General features: G+C 43.0%; 2 protein-coding genes across 9 annotated transcripts in view; one reads left to right on the plus strand and one right to left on the minus strand.

Moving 5' to 3' along the window:
* The window catches only part of TPGS2 (tubulin polyglutamylase complex subunit 2), a 41,994-nt gene extending 27,594 nt beyond the window's left edge, over positions 1-14,400 (minus strand). For 2 of the 4 annotated variants that reach the window (XM_019013873.4, XM_019013871.4), the window contains exons 1-2: positions 14,064-14,205; positions 4,568-4,647 (exon numbers count right to left, since the gene is read on the minus strand). In XM_019013873.4, coding sequence (XP_018869418.1) covers positions 4,568-4,647; positions 14,064-14,148 — 165 coding nt within the window. In that variant the 5' untranslated portion in view covers positions 14,149-14,205. Of the gene's footprint in view, positions 1-3,268; positions 3,446-4,567; positions 4,650-14,063 lie in introns of those variants that run through there. The other 2 variants (XM_004059344.5, XM_031003659.3) reach the window with 2 other exon arrangements.
* The window catches only part of KIAA1328 (KIAA1328 ortholog), a 403,426-nt gene continuing 402,062 nt past the window's right edge, over positions 14,274-15,637 (plus strand). For 3 of the 5 annotated variants that reach the window (XM_019013838.4, XM_019013839.4, XM_063699149.1), the window contains exon 1: positions 14,274-14,577. In XM_019013838.4, coding sequence (XP_018869383.3) covers positions 14,274-14,577 — 304 coding nt within the window. Of the gene's footprint in view, positions 14,578-14,615; positions 14,821-15,637 lie in introns of those variants that run through there. The other 2 variants (XM_063699151.1, XM_063699150.1) reach the window with 2 other exon arrangements.

Consider the following 15,637-nt stretch of genomic DNA (forward strand, 5'->3'; position numbering starts at 1 on the left):
TTAAGAAGAAAAAATGGTCAAATATATAAACATGGAAAAAGGTTGTTCATATTTCCCTCCAACCTCAGGGGACTGAAGCAGGTATATGATCATTTAGGTTTTGGTTGTCAATCTTTCTTCCTGGATTTGCAGTATAGAATCACAAAAGACTAGATTACACCTGGACGAGTCCTTCAATAACACTGATTTCAAATTACTTATTTTATACATGATGAACATGAGATCCAGAGAAGTTACATTACTTAGCCAAGGGTCCAGAGCTGGCATAAGACTTCTACTCCAGTGTGTTTTTCCCACATCAAAATGCTTCCATATCCTTACTAGTATAACATATCTCAGTGAGCTTCCCAGAGGAAGCTCTGGAAATAGCTTCCACTTTATTCCAATGTTGCTTTGGAATAAAGTGATTTCTGAGGCATATTCTTCCTTGTGTCTTGTACCATACAGTCCTTAGAGCTCTTTAAGGAGAAGACTTTATCCATTTATCCCAGTTTTACTTATACTGTAGTTTCTTCATTTGGAGCTGCCTTCCATAGCTGAGTTTCAGGGATAGAGTCTGCAGGGGATCTCTATTTGGAAGCTATTCCAAAGCTCTGGATATATTTGGGCAAATATAGCCCAAAAGGGCAGAGGGCCCCTTCTTAGGGGCCTTATCTGAATGTATTTATGCAGCTGTGATCACCAGGTACACCAGATGGAGGCTGGGCTCTAAATGAGGTGTCTCCAAGGAGACAGGTCTCTAGGGTCAGTTCTCTAGAGAAGTAGGAATTATCAGCCCCTTGGGATCCTCCTGCTTCTCTGGTACAGGCACTTCTGGAAGCAGGCACACAGCAGGGGTGGCTTATCAAGCCTGCTCCTGGGTCAACATGCTCTTCAGTAACCTCTAGGGTGAGAAAGTGAGACAAGTGAGTTTCAGAGCAGTCCAAAACTTCTACCCTCCACTGCTTAGGAGACAAAAGTAGGTAAGAAAATAGCATGTTGAGTATTGCCCCATTTTGAATAAAAAAATTATACAAAAACCTGTTTTAAACTTTTTGGGGTTATGAGTCCCTTTGAGAATCTGAAAAAGCCTTTTCCCCCACCTCCCAAAAAAAACATATCTGACATACACTTCAAGGAGTCCACGGACCACTTCCGATTCATGGACTTGTAAGGGATCCCAATGCCTACCCTCCACCCACACACATAACCAAAAATACACCAACTGTGGTTATGTCTAGGTAGGAAAATCCTAGGAGACTTTCTTTTAAATCTTTTATTTTTTTGTATTTTCAATACACCTTTTTGACTGTTTTGTTTAGCATAATCAGAAAAAAAGTGTTACATAAAAATGGAATCTTAAAACAAAAGGTACACACCCCAAAGGCTATCTTATCTTCCAAGCATCCCAGGCCTTTACAAGCCCCGACATGCCAAACTCAGGTGAAAGAAACATTTTTATATTACTGATCCTAATACTGTTAGTATCTTATTTTTAAAATTTTTCTTACTTACTTATTTTTTAAGATACAGGGGTTGAGGAGTTGTCTCATTATGTTGTCCAGGCTGTTCTTGAACTCCTGGCCTCAAGCAATCCTCCCACTTTGGCCTCTCAAGTAGCTGGGACTACTGGTGTGCACCACCACACCTTGTTTGTTTGTATATTAGATTTGGCATATTTGAACTTAGATCTGAGATATTTTAACTAAAGAACTCAAAGGAAAATTCCAAATCTATGTATCTGATTATTTTAGGTACCTTCACAAGTATTCTCCCAACTGAATATGTCTGAAGAAAATGTTCCATTAACTGTCTCAGTTAGTTAAAAATCTCTTTCTCTCATGCTTACCCCTTAATCCTTTTAGACCTCTGATGGCTATTTATCTAGCACTACAACTGCATTTCCCTAAGTGTCAGTCTAAGCTAAAAGGGAACCTAATAAAGTTGCATTGTCCAGGAGGCAGATTAGATTCCAAGAGATCCCCTGCAGACTCTATCCCTGAAACTCAGCTATGGAAGGCAGCTCCAAATGAAGAAACTACAGTATAAGTAAAACTGGGATAAATGGGTAAAGTCTTCTCCTTAAAGAGCTCTAAGGACTGTATGGTACAAGACACAAGGAAGAATATGCCTCAGAAATCACTTTATTCCAAAGCAACATAATAGTGTTCCACCCTAGACAAGGCATTCCTGTCCTCTCACCTTCCAATCCAGGTCCTCAGCAGACAGGAAAACACGAGGATCTGACTCTCACAAAAGAGCCCTGAGGCAGTTCTTTTTTTTGGGGGGGGGGGTGGGGGGCGGGGGGTGGGGGGTGGGGACAGAGTCTTGCTCTGTTGCCCAGGCTGGAGTGCAGTTGTGCGATCTCAGTTCACTACAACCTCCGCCTCCCAGGTTCAAGTGATTCTTCTGCCTCAACCTCCCAAGTAGCTGGGACTACAGGCGTGCACCATCACGCCCGGCTAATTTTTGTATTTTTAGTAGAGACGGGGTTTCACCATATTGGCCAGGCTGGTCTCGAACTCCTGGCCTCGTGATCTGCCTGCCTCGGCTTCCTGAAGTGCTGGGATTACAGGCATGAGCCACCACGCCGGCCTGGCAGTTCTACTAATACCTAAAGGGCTGACCTAAGCCCAAAAAGAATCAAGAGAAATGTCCTCCATCATATCTTTTCTCTTACCGTTATTCATAACAAACAAAACAACATCAATGAGGCCAGACTGGCATAGTCATAGAAGTACCAGGAACAGGTGTTGACAGGATCAGCCAATAAGAGTTTCATAGACACTGTTCTGGAATTTTCTTTTCCTATGATGGGCTGTGAGTGGAAATGGAGGTGGGGGCTGAGTGAGAAGAGTTGGGATGCTGCTGAGCTGAGGTCCTGGATCAACTCCCAGTTACTGAGCTGCCAGAAAAGCTGCTGCTGGCTCAGCCCAGGGAGGGGAGTCAGGCTGGCAGGACTGCTTGCCTGCTGAGGGCAAGACTCCCATGGTGTTGTCCTCTCTCAGAGGGGCACCCTGGTAGAGCAGAAAGGACATGTTCTTAGAGGCAGGCAACTGTAAGTTCAAATTCAGGCTCTGCCACTTGGTAGCTATGTGACTCAGAACAAATTTTTCTTTCTTTCTTTCTTTTTTTTTTTTTTTTAAATGAAACAAGGTCTTGCCCTGTTGCTCAGGCTAGAGTGCAGCAGTGTGATCATAGCTCACTGCAGCCTCAACCTCCTGGGGTCACAGGATCCTCCCACCCCAGCCTCCCCAATAGCTGGGAGTACAGGTGTGTGCTACCATACCTGGCTAATTAACATTATTGTTTTGTAGAGCTGGAGTATTGCCATGTTGTCCAGGCTTGTCTTGAACTCCTGGCCCCAAGCAATCCTCTGCCCTGGCCTTCCAAAACACTGGGATTACAAGCATGAGCCACTGTGCCGGCCAAATTCTTTAAACTGTTTCAGCCTCTGTTTCTTCATCTATAAAATGGAGATACCAATACCCACCTTGCAGGGTTATTATTCATTTAGTATGGAATGACTTATGGGGTAAGTGTTAGCAGGTATTTATTAAATGGTAGGGCAATTTGTTGCCACTTGCCCCGGTCAAATCCATTTGTTACTCTACAGCCACAGTGGTCCTTGCAAGTATAAATCTAACTTCAAAGTTCCCTACTTAAAACATTTCAATGACTCCCCTTTGCTTCCAGGATAAGGAGTAAACTGCTGAAGACCTATGAAGCCCTAGATGTCCTGGTCCTTGCTGAGCTCTCTCTCCCTTGCTCTCCTGCGCTCCTTCTTTGTGATCTCAGAACAATGTAATCCTTCCCATCTTGAAGCTTTCATAGAGGTTGAAAGTCCCATCTTCCTAGATCCCATCTACCTGGTTAACAATTTCTTATTGCTTCTTTGGGAAAACTTTTCTCAACCTCTAGACTAGGGCAGGTCTCCAGACAATGCTCCCTTTACCTCTCTTTCACAGTACTCAGGCCAGTTAGTAATTACATTCGTAACAATCTATACTATGTCTTAGGCAGTAATATCAAGAGGCAAAAACAGTGCCTTTTAAAAAATTACCATTTAATCTGGGAGACAGAGCAAGACTCTGTCTCAAAAAAAAAAAAAAAATTACCATTTAATCCCCAGGGCTCAACACCAAGCACAATGTCTGGCCCACTGTAGAAGCTTAAAACTTTTATTGAATAAACGAATTGAAGTTCAGAGGAAAGTTGGAAAGCATTAGCTTTTAATCTGCTTAGTAGTTATGTGCAACACTTAATCATGTTCTGGACAGCATGACACTTATTAACACATATCCTTTTTTTTCCTTAATTGATTTTTAGCTTTGTTGTACACAACTTTGAATGTCCACTGCTTCTGTAGGAGAGTGGGGCTCAGGGGAAACACTCCATGCTGGGTAAGTGGCATAGAATGAAAGGAACTGTTAAGTGGGCTGAACAGGAACATAGAAAAGGTAAACTCTACCTTGAAAGCAGCTGTGGTCTGAGTAAATATTCTTCCTCCCCTAATCTTTCCTTCTCAGGGACATTTACATTGACCTCTCTTTGTTGGGAGGTAAAGAGTTCATGTGGCAACACTTACTTGTTCCCAGGAAGAAATCATATGACGTTCAGCAGGAGGCTTTTCTATGATGGTCACCTCAGTCACACCTGGGGAAGATTCTGGAGGAGAAAAAAGAGTCTGTAGAGTTGCAACTGGTCTGCTGTCATACATTTCTAGGCTAGTTGTTGACTAACTGTTGATGACTGCTCTTAACAACATCCAATCCTTCTCATGAACACTTATTACCCCTGTAATGAAAGCAGAGAACTGGTTGGCCTCTGAAAGGCATGGTCCCATAACCTAGGACAATGTAGTCTACCTGATAGAAAGGATATCCACAGACTGTGCTCTATACTGTCATTGCTTAGTCATTAATCTTATTGAACAAAAAACAGAGATTGTAGATTCCTAGTGATTTCACACTGAAATTCTCAGTGAGCTAAATCTATATACTCAGGATAAAGTGAAAAGAAACAAAGAATAGCAACCCATTAACTTTTATAAGACATAAAACTTGCTTATTAACTTTTCTTCTAAATAAAACTCATCTTGAACATAACCTTCTACTCTGTGAGGTCTAGGATTTCAAAGCTGGGTAAACATAAAAAATGGATTCCATCCAAAAATATACTAAGAAAAAAGTAAGTCATATTTCTAAATCCTTGAAGCGGGAAAAGGTCTCCAAATAATCTGGTCTGCTTCTCTTTGTGGAGCTGTGTTCTATCATTCACTCTGAGGGAGAGCAGAAGCCACCTGGGAATACTACAGAGTTCAATACCTCCTCCAACATTCTCCACCTGTCTGTGGCCATGCAGACTCAAGATTCTGAAGTCCTTAATCCAAGACTTAAAATTTGTCATAAAAGCTGTTATGACTTGAATTCTGTCCCCACCCCCACAAAAATAGATATTGAAGTTCTAACCCCCAGTACCTCAGAATATGACCTTATTTGGAAATAGAGTTACTGCAGACATAATTAGTTTAGATGAGGTCATACTGAAGTAGAGTAGACCCCTAGTCCAATGATTGGTGCCCTCCTCATAAAAAGAACAACATGTAGCCAGGTATGGCAGTGCATACATGTTGTCCCCACTACTTGGGAGGCTGACACAGGAGGGTAGCTTGAGTTTTTAAAATCTCTAGGAATATGGCAGAAACTTCTAATCATTTTATGTGGTTCACTGATCCTATAATTAAGCCAGTGCCCTTTTTATGCATTATAAAATTTCCTCCAAGTTGCCAGAAACTCAAATCTTGGGATGCAGCAATAGCCCAATATAGGAACTAAGAATTCTAGACTCTACCTATTCTAGCCTTGCTTTATACATTTACTAGTTGTATGACCTTAGATGGGCCTTCACTTCCCTTTACCTTCAGTAAGTAAAAATAGACCTTAGGTTTGAAAGAGGACACATACAATTATTTACTGTTTATAACAGGCCTCCATGGAAGGGTTATAGGTTCAGACAAAACTACTGTGATGCTACTGCAGATGTGGTCATGTCATACTTAAGCTTGGAATACTCCCATGGCAAGGTAATTGGCCAACATGTTGACTTTAATAACTTTCAGATAGTAAGTTGCTTAGGAAGTATCCATTGTAGAGACTCCTATATCTGACACAGTACTTCAGAATTGGTGAGGAGGAGGTGTTGGGGATATGGAAGAGAAGGGCATGCAATAAATTCCATTTGTATAATTCTCTGTTACAGGAAATGGGCATAAATTATCCCATTTAATCTTTCAACAATCTTGTAAAGCAGGTATCCTTACCCTCGTTTTAAGGATAAGGAAACCGAAGTTCAAAGATGTTAAGTAATTCATAAAATGAAATCTCTGACCAAAGCTGTGGACACCAAACCTAATGCTGTTTTTATCATGTTGTCTTAGTAGCCTATCATTTTGGTGAGATAACTAAAAACATTTTGCGGATGTTTGGAAAGCAATAGAAATTATACATTGTCCTTGGCCTATCAAGATGCCATATATGAGAAGCAATATCTGAACAGGCATAGCCATTCTCCCTGTCCTGCCTTTGTGACCAATGACAAGCATTTGTCAGCCACCTGGCTGGAATAACCTGCATGGCAGAGTAAGAGAGATGAAACTCACATCTTTAGACTCAGCACAGTCCACTCTAAGTAACTGTGTGATATGCCGTGGATTAAAACTCTCTGTGGTAGCTTACTCCAAAGGTGGGTGCTATCAATTCCTTCCTTCCCTGCATGCCCATAGCACTTCTCATTGAGAGGTGAGTCTATTTCTCCAACTTCTTGAGTTCGGAGTTGGCCTGTGAGTGCCTTGCCCTATAAAATATTGTGAAAAAATGGTTTACCAGTTTTGGACTTAAAATTTAAGAGAACTGGCAGTCTCCCTTTGCCTTTCTTTGATTCCTGAGCCATCACATACTAAATCCAAGCTACTCTTTTGGAGAGAGAGGGCATACTGAGAAGTACTGAGGGGGGCAGACATTAGCGTGCAGAAGCCATTTGATGATTCCAGTCCCAGCTGCTATCTAACTGCGACCACTTGAGAGACCCCAAATGAGAACTACCCCAGCTGGTCCTGTCAATCCACAGAACTGGGAGAGACAGTTAATTGTTGTTTCAAGCAAACTATGTTTTGAGATGATTTGTTATCCAGTGATTGATAACTGGAATATATTTTCTAGTGAAAAACAGTCTCTCTGAGGTATTTAATGAGGACCTGCTATGTCCTAAGCTTTGGGAAATTAATGCCAGAGATTAGGAATTTAAGTAGGAGACACTGTTTCAAGAAACTTATTGCTTAGTTAGATATATAAGACAAACATGAAACAAAAGTGAAAACTCAAGATAATATGTAATTATGTGTTAAACTAGGTGACATTGACTGTCAGGGCCACAGGAGTTGAAGGCAGAGGGAGGTTGACAAAGACTGATTGAGTGATAGAAAACATCAGAAACTGCACACAGCTGATCTGGGCCTTGAAGGATGATGTGGCAGTTACTGCAGACTGGCTCAATTAACACCTCCTCCTGTTCCCTGCTGGCATGCTTTCCTTTATTTTAGACTGGTTAGCTAAAGACCTCATTTCCTACATTCCAGTGCAATTAGACTCCCTCTGGTGACTGGGATGCCTGCATGGAAACATACTTTCATAAAGCCTGGAAGAAGGAAATCAGCAGATGAGGAGAGAACAAATGGGGAGACCAGGTCTTCTCGCATAGTTTCACAGGTGTTTTGGTCTCAGAGGGCTGGAAGTTGTAGTGGTGGCGGCAGCAGCAAAAGCAGTAACAATTTTTGATTCCACAGCTGTCCTTCTGGGAGGCTGAAATTTTGAGAGCTGTGACTGGTTGTTTTGCCAACGTGACCAGCATTCAATAAACCCCTGGAAGTTGAGGCTTAAATAGGCTTTCCGGGGAAGAAACACTGCAAATATATTGTTGAATTTCACTATTTAAGGAAGAAGTGTATTCTATGTGACCACTGACAAGAGGGAACACTTCAGAAGCCTGTGCATGGATTCCTCTAGATTCTAACTGTCTTTTCCTCCAGCTAATCAATGTAATAAATTATACTTGGGACTAAAACTGTTTCTGAGTCCTGTGAGTCCTTGCAGTGGATCTGGTGGATCTAAAAGTGTGGGTGGTTTTGGGATCCCAGAAACATGCATCCATCTTTTTATATTTAACATTTGATTTAGTTTGATTTAGGTATGTTTTTGAAAATAGCAAATAACGGCTTTGTGAGTCAGGTTTAAATCTTTTTCTATTAATAGGTGACATAAACCTATGTGTATATACTTAAGAGACAGGGTCTTGCTGTCACCCAGGCTGGAGTGCAGTGGTGTAATCATAGCTCACTTCAGCCTCGAACTTCTGGACTCAAGTGATCCTCCCATCTTAGCCTCCCAAGTAGCTGGGACTACAGGTGCACACCACCACACTGGACTAATTAAAAAATTTTTTTTTGTAGAGACAGGGGTCTCACTATGTTGCCCAGGCTTGTCTTGAACTCCTGGCCTCAAGTGATTTTCCCACCTTGGCCTCCCAAAGCACTGTGATTACAGGCATGAGCTGCAGTGCCCAGCCATGACCATTTATATTTATTGTTATGACAGATATGTTTGGTCTAAACTCTATCATAATAGTCCATAATTACATGTGCTATATTACACTTGTGTTTCTTTTTGACGTGCATAGCATTTGCTCTTTTCTTTCAAACATTTGGGGGAATGTTTTATATTGCTGAGTAATAAATTACCATGAATTAGCAGCTTTAAACAACACCCTTTTATTAAGTCATGGTTCTGTAGCTCACAAGCCTGGCACGGCATGACTGGCTTCTCTACTTAGGCTGAAATCACTGGTCTTTCCTTACACCAGGTGTGCCGATAGGTATTTTAGCTGTTCTATTTTCATCTGGAGCTTGGGGTCATCTTGGAAACTCATTCCTGTTATTGACAGAATTCAATTCCTTTTGGTTGCAGGACTGAAGCTTCCATTTCCTTGCTTGCTGTCAGCTGGGGCCACTCTCGGCTTGCAGAGGCCACCTACATTTCTTGTTAAAAGGTCCCATGCATCTTCAAGTCAGCAACAGCGTAACAGATTCTTTTACTACCTCAAATCTCTCTGACTTCCCTGTTAACAGCTTGTTTTAAAGGGCTTATGTGATTAGATTGGGCCTACCTGGATAATCTTGCTTTTGCCATTTAATGTAACATAATTGAGGTGTGGTATCTCATCATTTTCACAGTCCTGTGGATTAGAGTAGGAATTCTAATAGTACCGTGTTTAGAATTCCTTTTTTAAAACAGCTTTACTGAGACATCATTCGCATACCATAATTTATAAAGTGATTTTTATATTCAGAGTTATGCATCCTTTCCCCCAAAAGAAACCCATACCTATTATATTAGCAGTCCCCTCTCCTACCAGCCTCTGGCAACCACTAATCTACTTTCAGTTTCTATAGATTGGTCTATTCTGGACATTTCATATAAATGGAATCATACATGTGGCTTTTGCAACTGGCTTCTCTCACTTTCATTTCAAGATCATCCATGTTGTAGGATCAGTACTTCACTCCTTTTTATGGATGAATTTTTTTGTTATATGGATATATCACATTTTATATATCACATTCATCAACTGATGGATGTTGGCTTGTTTTCACTTTTGACAATTATGAATAATGCAGCTATGAACATTTGTATGCAAGTGTTTTCATGTAAATATCTTTTCATTTCTCTTGGAGAAATGAAATCCAGAAAGGGAATCCAGAAATGGAATTGCTGGGCCATACGGTAACTCCAATCTTTTGAGGAAGCGCCAGACTAGTTTTCAAAGCTGCTGTACCATTTTACATTTTACATCCCCACCAGCAGTGTATGATATCTTCATATCCTCACCAACAATTGCTGTATCTGTCTTTTTGACTATAGCCATCCTAGTGGGTGTGAAGTGAAATCTCATTATGGTTTTGATTTGTATTTCCCTAATGGCTAATGGTGATAATCATCTTTATGTGTGCTCACTGGCCATTTGTGTATCTCTGGAGAAATGTCTACCCTGATCCTTTAAAATTGAATTATTTGTCTTTTATTGAGTTGTAAGAGTTCTTTGCAGATCTGTAAGTTCCTTTTCATATATATGATTTACAAATATCCTCTCCTATTTTTTGGATTGTTTTGTCACTTTCTTGACTATATCCTTAAAAGCACAAACATTTTAAATTTTGATTAAACCCAATTTATCTATTTTTCTTTTGTTGCTTATGCTTTTGTGATATGTAAGAATCCAGTGCCTAACTCAATGTCACTTAAAAAAGGAACCTAAGGCCTGTTTTCTTCCAAGAGTCTTATGGTTTTGGCTCTTACATTTAGGTCTAAGATACTTTTGGAGTTAATTTTTGTATATAATTTGAGGTAGAGGTCCAATTTCATTATTTTACATGTGGAAATCCAGAACCATTTGTTGAAAAACTATTTTTTCCCATTGAGAAGTCTTAACATATTTGTCAAAAATCAATGAATCAGGCTGGGCACGGTGGCTCACACCTGTAATCCCAGCACTTTGGGAAGCCGAGGCGGGTGGATCATGAGGTCAGGAGATCGAGACCATCCTGGCTAACATGGTGAAACCCTGTCTCTACTAAAAATACAAAAAATTAGCCAGGCATGGTGGTGGGCGCCTGGAGTCCCAGCTGCTCGGGAGGATGAGGCAGGAGAATGGCTAGAACCCGGGAGGCAGAGCTTGCAGCAAGTGAAGAGCACACCACTGCACTCCAGCCTGGGCAACAGAGCGAGACTCCATCTCCAAAAAAAAAAAAACAAAAAAACAATGAATCATAAATATGATGTTTATTTTTGGACTCTCAATCTTATTTCATTGATCTACATTTCTATTTTTATGCCACTACCACTCTGAAGACAACTGTGGCTTTAAATTTTTTAAATTGTATTAAAATACACATAACATAAAATCATCATTTTAGTCAATTTTAAGTGTACAGTTAAGTGGCATAAAGTACATTCACACTGTTGTACAACCATCACCAGAACTTTTCCATCATCTCAAATATAGTATAGGGAAATGTGAGTAAGAGGAACTTTTTTCCTGTTTTGGAAAGAAAAGTTTATCTTGGCTACTCTGGGTCTCTTGCATTTCTATATTATATTTTAGGATTAAATCAGCTTCCCGATTTCTACAAAAGAGACAGTTGAGATTTTGATGGGAACTGGAGATCTGAGATTTGTAGATCAATTTGGGGAGTGACAGATTTTAACAATTAACTCTTCCAATCCATAAACATGGTATGTCTTCTCATTTATTTTGGTCTTCTTTAATTTCTTTCCACAGTCTTATGTAATTTTCAGTACATAAGTCATGGACATCTTGTGTTAATTTATTCCTATTTTATTCTTTTATTTTTTTTGAGATAGGGTCTCACTCTTGTCGCCCGGGCTGGAGTGCTGTGGTGTGATCACAGGTCACTGTAGCCTCGAACTCCTGGGCTCAAGCAATTCTCCTATCTCAGCCTCCTGAGTAGCTAGGACTAAGGCATGCACCACCACACGTGGCTAATTTTAAAATATTTCATGAAGGCTATGTTGCCCAGGCTGGTCTGCAACTCCTGGTCTCAAGCAATCCTCTCACCTTGGCCTCCCAGTGTTGGGATTACAGGTGTGAGCCACTGTGCCAGCTACATTTTATTCTTTTCGATACTATTGTAAATTGAATTGTTCTTAGTTTTATTTTTGGATTGTTCATTGCTGGTGTATAGGCTGTGTGTGTGTGTGTGTGTGTGTGTATTCCTTAGGATTTTTTATATACAAGATCATGTCATCTGCAAACAGACAGCTTACCTTCTTCCTTTTCAATTGGATGTCTTTATTTCATTTTCTTGCCTAATTGCCCTAGCTAGAAACTCCAGTACAATGTTGAAGAGAAGTGATAAAACTGGAATTCTTGCCATGCAGAAAAGAGTGAACATAGCAGGCCCCAGACAATAATCCTCAGAAAGGTCTGCCAATCGGGCTGCCAAAATCCTTTTGTTGTAATGAATCATAGCCATGAGTAGGACTATCTCCTGAGTCCTGTAATCCTTGCGTCAAATCATTGAATCTGGTGTGATCTTGGGGAACCCTAATACAATTTTTGTTCCTGATTTTAAGGGGAAAGCTGCCAGTCTTTCACCATTACATATGATGTTAGATGTGGGTTTTTCATAGATGTCCTTTATCAGGTTGAGGAAATTCTATCTCTATCCCATCCTATTTCTAGTTTGTTGAGTTTTTTTTTAATCAAGAAAGGTTAGATTTTGTCAAATGCTTTTTTTTATTAAGATGATTATGCAGTTTTTGTCTTATTCTATTAGTAAGTTGTATTATATTACTTGATTTTTTTTAAGTTTCTTTTTTTTTAGTGACAGGGTCTTGCTATGTTGTCCAGCTGGACTTGAACTGGGCTCTAATAACCCTCCCACCACAGCCTCCCCAGTAGCTGGAACTAAAGACATGGGCCACCATGCACAGCTATTAATTGATTTTCATATGTTAAAACCACTCATTCCTAAATCACACTTGGTCTTGGACTTCTAATAAAAGAGACACAAATTTTAAAAATCAACCAAACAAATACATAATTTCAAGTAGTGAAAGTGCTATAAGAATAAAAGAAAAAGCAGGGTAAGGAAAGAGAGAGCAAGAAAGACGGCGGTTATTTGAACTATATTCAGGGAAGGTTTCTCTGAAGTAATGACATTTGATCAGAGATCTGAATGACCTGAAGAAGCGAGACATTCAGAGAAAGATAATTCCAGGTGCAAGGACTAGCAAATTGCAAAAGCCCTGAAGCAGGAACCCGCTTAGTGTGTTTAAGGTACAGCTAGAAGGCCATGTGGGCAAAAGAGTGGAAACAAAGTCAGAAAGAGATGAGAGCAGATCTTACAGGGACTTGTGGGTCATGGTACAGACATTTGGATTTTATTATAATTGTGATGGGAAGGCAATGAAGCATGCTTTTCAGCCTTCTTAAAAGACCTTTCTCCTCCTTAGTTTTCTGGCTAACTCCTATATGTCTTTCAAAATCTAGCATCATCTCCTCTGTGACATGTTCTTTAACTTCCCTGATAAGATCAGTCCCCTCCTCTGTGACATCTCTGAGTAACAGATTACTAACCTCTTTTCAGACTCCTAGTGACCTCATTTGTTTATTTTTTCACAGAACTGTGTCTTTTTCATATTTTTAACCTCACGTCTAACATAGTGGTGAGTACTAAAGAAACGTTTGATAGGCCAGGCGCGGTGGCTCACACCTGTAATTCCAGCACTTTGGGAGGTCGAGGCGGGTGGATCACCTGAGGTCAGGAGTTCGAGACCTGCCTGGCCAACATGGTGGAACCCTGTCTCTACTAAAAATACAAAAAAATTGCTGGGCGAGGCAGGAGAATTGCTTGAACCCAGGAGGCGCAGGTTGCAGTGAGCCGAGATCGCGCCATTGAACTCCAGCCTGGGCAACAAGAGCAAAACTCTGTCTCAAAAAACAAACAAGCAAGCAAACGAAGAAATGTTCGATAAAAGAAAAACTCTGAGTCATTCAGTGGTGCAAGGTTGGATTCCTTTCAGACCCGAAGTAGTTGTCGCCCTGGGAGGTCGGGTGCATTACTTCCCCCAGAGAAAGGTCTTGGGTTTCGGGGATAATGCCCTGGCTGAGAATGCCTCCTGGGGGGAGATCCAACTTCCCAACCGTCAGGTGCTTGCTGTGTTCCCTTTGCACGTCTTTGCCCGTCCTTCCTGGGTGGGACCTTGGTTGGCGGTGAGTGGGGGAACCTTCAGGCTTCCCAGCTCTGCCTCCGAACACTCCTGGCAAACACTTTCAAGGCCTAATCACAAATCCAGGTCCCCCACTTTCCTCTGTAACAACGGAAGTCCCAGCAGCGATGTCCACTCCTGTTCTGGGGCCAGCGTCGCGCCGCTCACCCCGCACCTCATCCCTCCGCTCCTCCTTCCTTCTCCTCCACACCCTCTCGGCACCGTGCCCCCATTCCTCACCTAGGATGCGCGTGATGCCCAGGGTCAGCTTCTCCAGGTGCGGCTTGCTGCAGCCCAGCCCCGGGGACGATGCCTCCTCCTCCATGGCTCGCGACCGCGATTCGCGCGCGGCGGGAGCGGGTGGAGGGCCGGACCCCGCCTCAGCGCCGAGGCCAAATTCATGGCATGCCGGGAACGGTAGTTCTTGGCGCCTGAGAGCGCGGCGCAGTGATGATGGGGGCCCGGGGTTGGTCTGACAGCAGCAGCTCCGTGGGGCGCCGGTTCCCGCGGCCCCGCCCGGTGCCCCACACCGCACCTCCGGGACGTAGCTTCCCCTTCGCCCCGACCCTCTCGCCCCGCAGGGGCCGGCCGCGCAGGCGGGGGCGGGCCTCTGCGTGGTGCGGCCAATGGGGACCGAGCCTGCAGGCCGAGGCGTGGCGGCCCAGGCGCGACGCCCCGAGTGGCGGTTGTTTCAAGATGGCGGACGTGGCGGGCCCCTCCCGCCGCGGTGCCGCGGCGTTCTGGAGCCGGGACTGTATCCTTTGCCCGCCTGACAGGGGGCGCCGGCGCCCTCCACGGGACGGCGAGGGGCGAGCCGTCGCGTGGCAGTCCGAGAGCGGAGGAGAAGCTCCGAACTAACCCCGGGGATGGGGACGTGCTGCTCGGCCCCAGTCTAGGTGCTGGGCTCTCCCCTTGCTTGGGTGTTAGGTGGCCGAGAGACTGGTACTGTCTGCAGGTGTGGGGACACGGCGCAGATGCTTCCCAGCGCTCACTACCGGTGAGCTCGAGAAAGATAGCCTTGAGTCCAGGCTCAGGCTAGGGCTGGGAGGGCACTCCGAGGTCCCTCTGCCCACCCTGTCAGAGTGCCCCCAGGCTGACTTGAGTGTGCGGAGCTAGCTCGAAGTTGAGGGAGGAGTCGGTGTTGGCTGGACAGGGAGCCTTTTTGTTTTGATTTAGGATCGTCCTTAGTCTGCATTGCTAGGAGCAAGTCAGGACCTTTCGGACTTAAAAGGCCCTCCACTGATGATGTGGGTTTTAATACTGGGGTTTTAGGAGAGGTGTGGAGCTTGGTTACTGGGATGTGGTCTGGTGGTGCTGGTTACTGCGTAAGATGGGAATCATTGTGCCTGGAAGTATTGTTGACTTACGTGTGGAGTGCGGGTCACTGGCAGTCATTGAAGTTCTTGGATCGTTGTGAGGTGGAGAAGCAGTGGAACTTTTTAGTGCAGTGGTAGTATTACCAGTTCAGCAGCAGTGATGAGATGTTTGTGTGACAGGAGTGTTTCTTTCCTTGGAGTAGGTAGACTCTTCTCTCTTGAGCTTTGGTCCTGATAATTTACTTCACGTTCCTTGGAGGGGTTACTTGAAAGAGGGACGGCAATCTGTGTTACTGAGTGCTTGCAGAGGCAGCTCTTTTTGTGTTTGCTAGGATTGGTGATGGCATTAATTGAGGCGTTGCTGTTACCTTTAGCAGAATCACTGGGCATTCTTCTTAGCTCCCAGTGAAACTTAACAAAACTGTGTTATCAACTCCTTTGTTGAGTTACTAGGATTAGTGTCATGTGTAGAGAGAGGGATATGTTTGTATTCTGTGC

Source organism: Gorilla gorilla, chromosome 17, assembly GCF_029281585.2.
Source record: "Gorilla gorilla gorilla isolate KB3781 chromosome 17, NHGRI_mGorGor1-v2.1_pri, whole genome shotgun sequence".
Classification (NCBI taxonomy): Eukaryota; Metazoa; Chordata; class Mammalia; order Primates; family Hominidae; genus Gorilla; species Gorilla gorilla.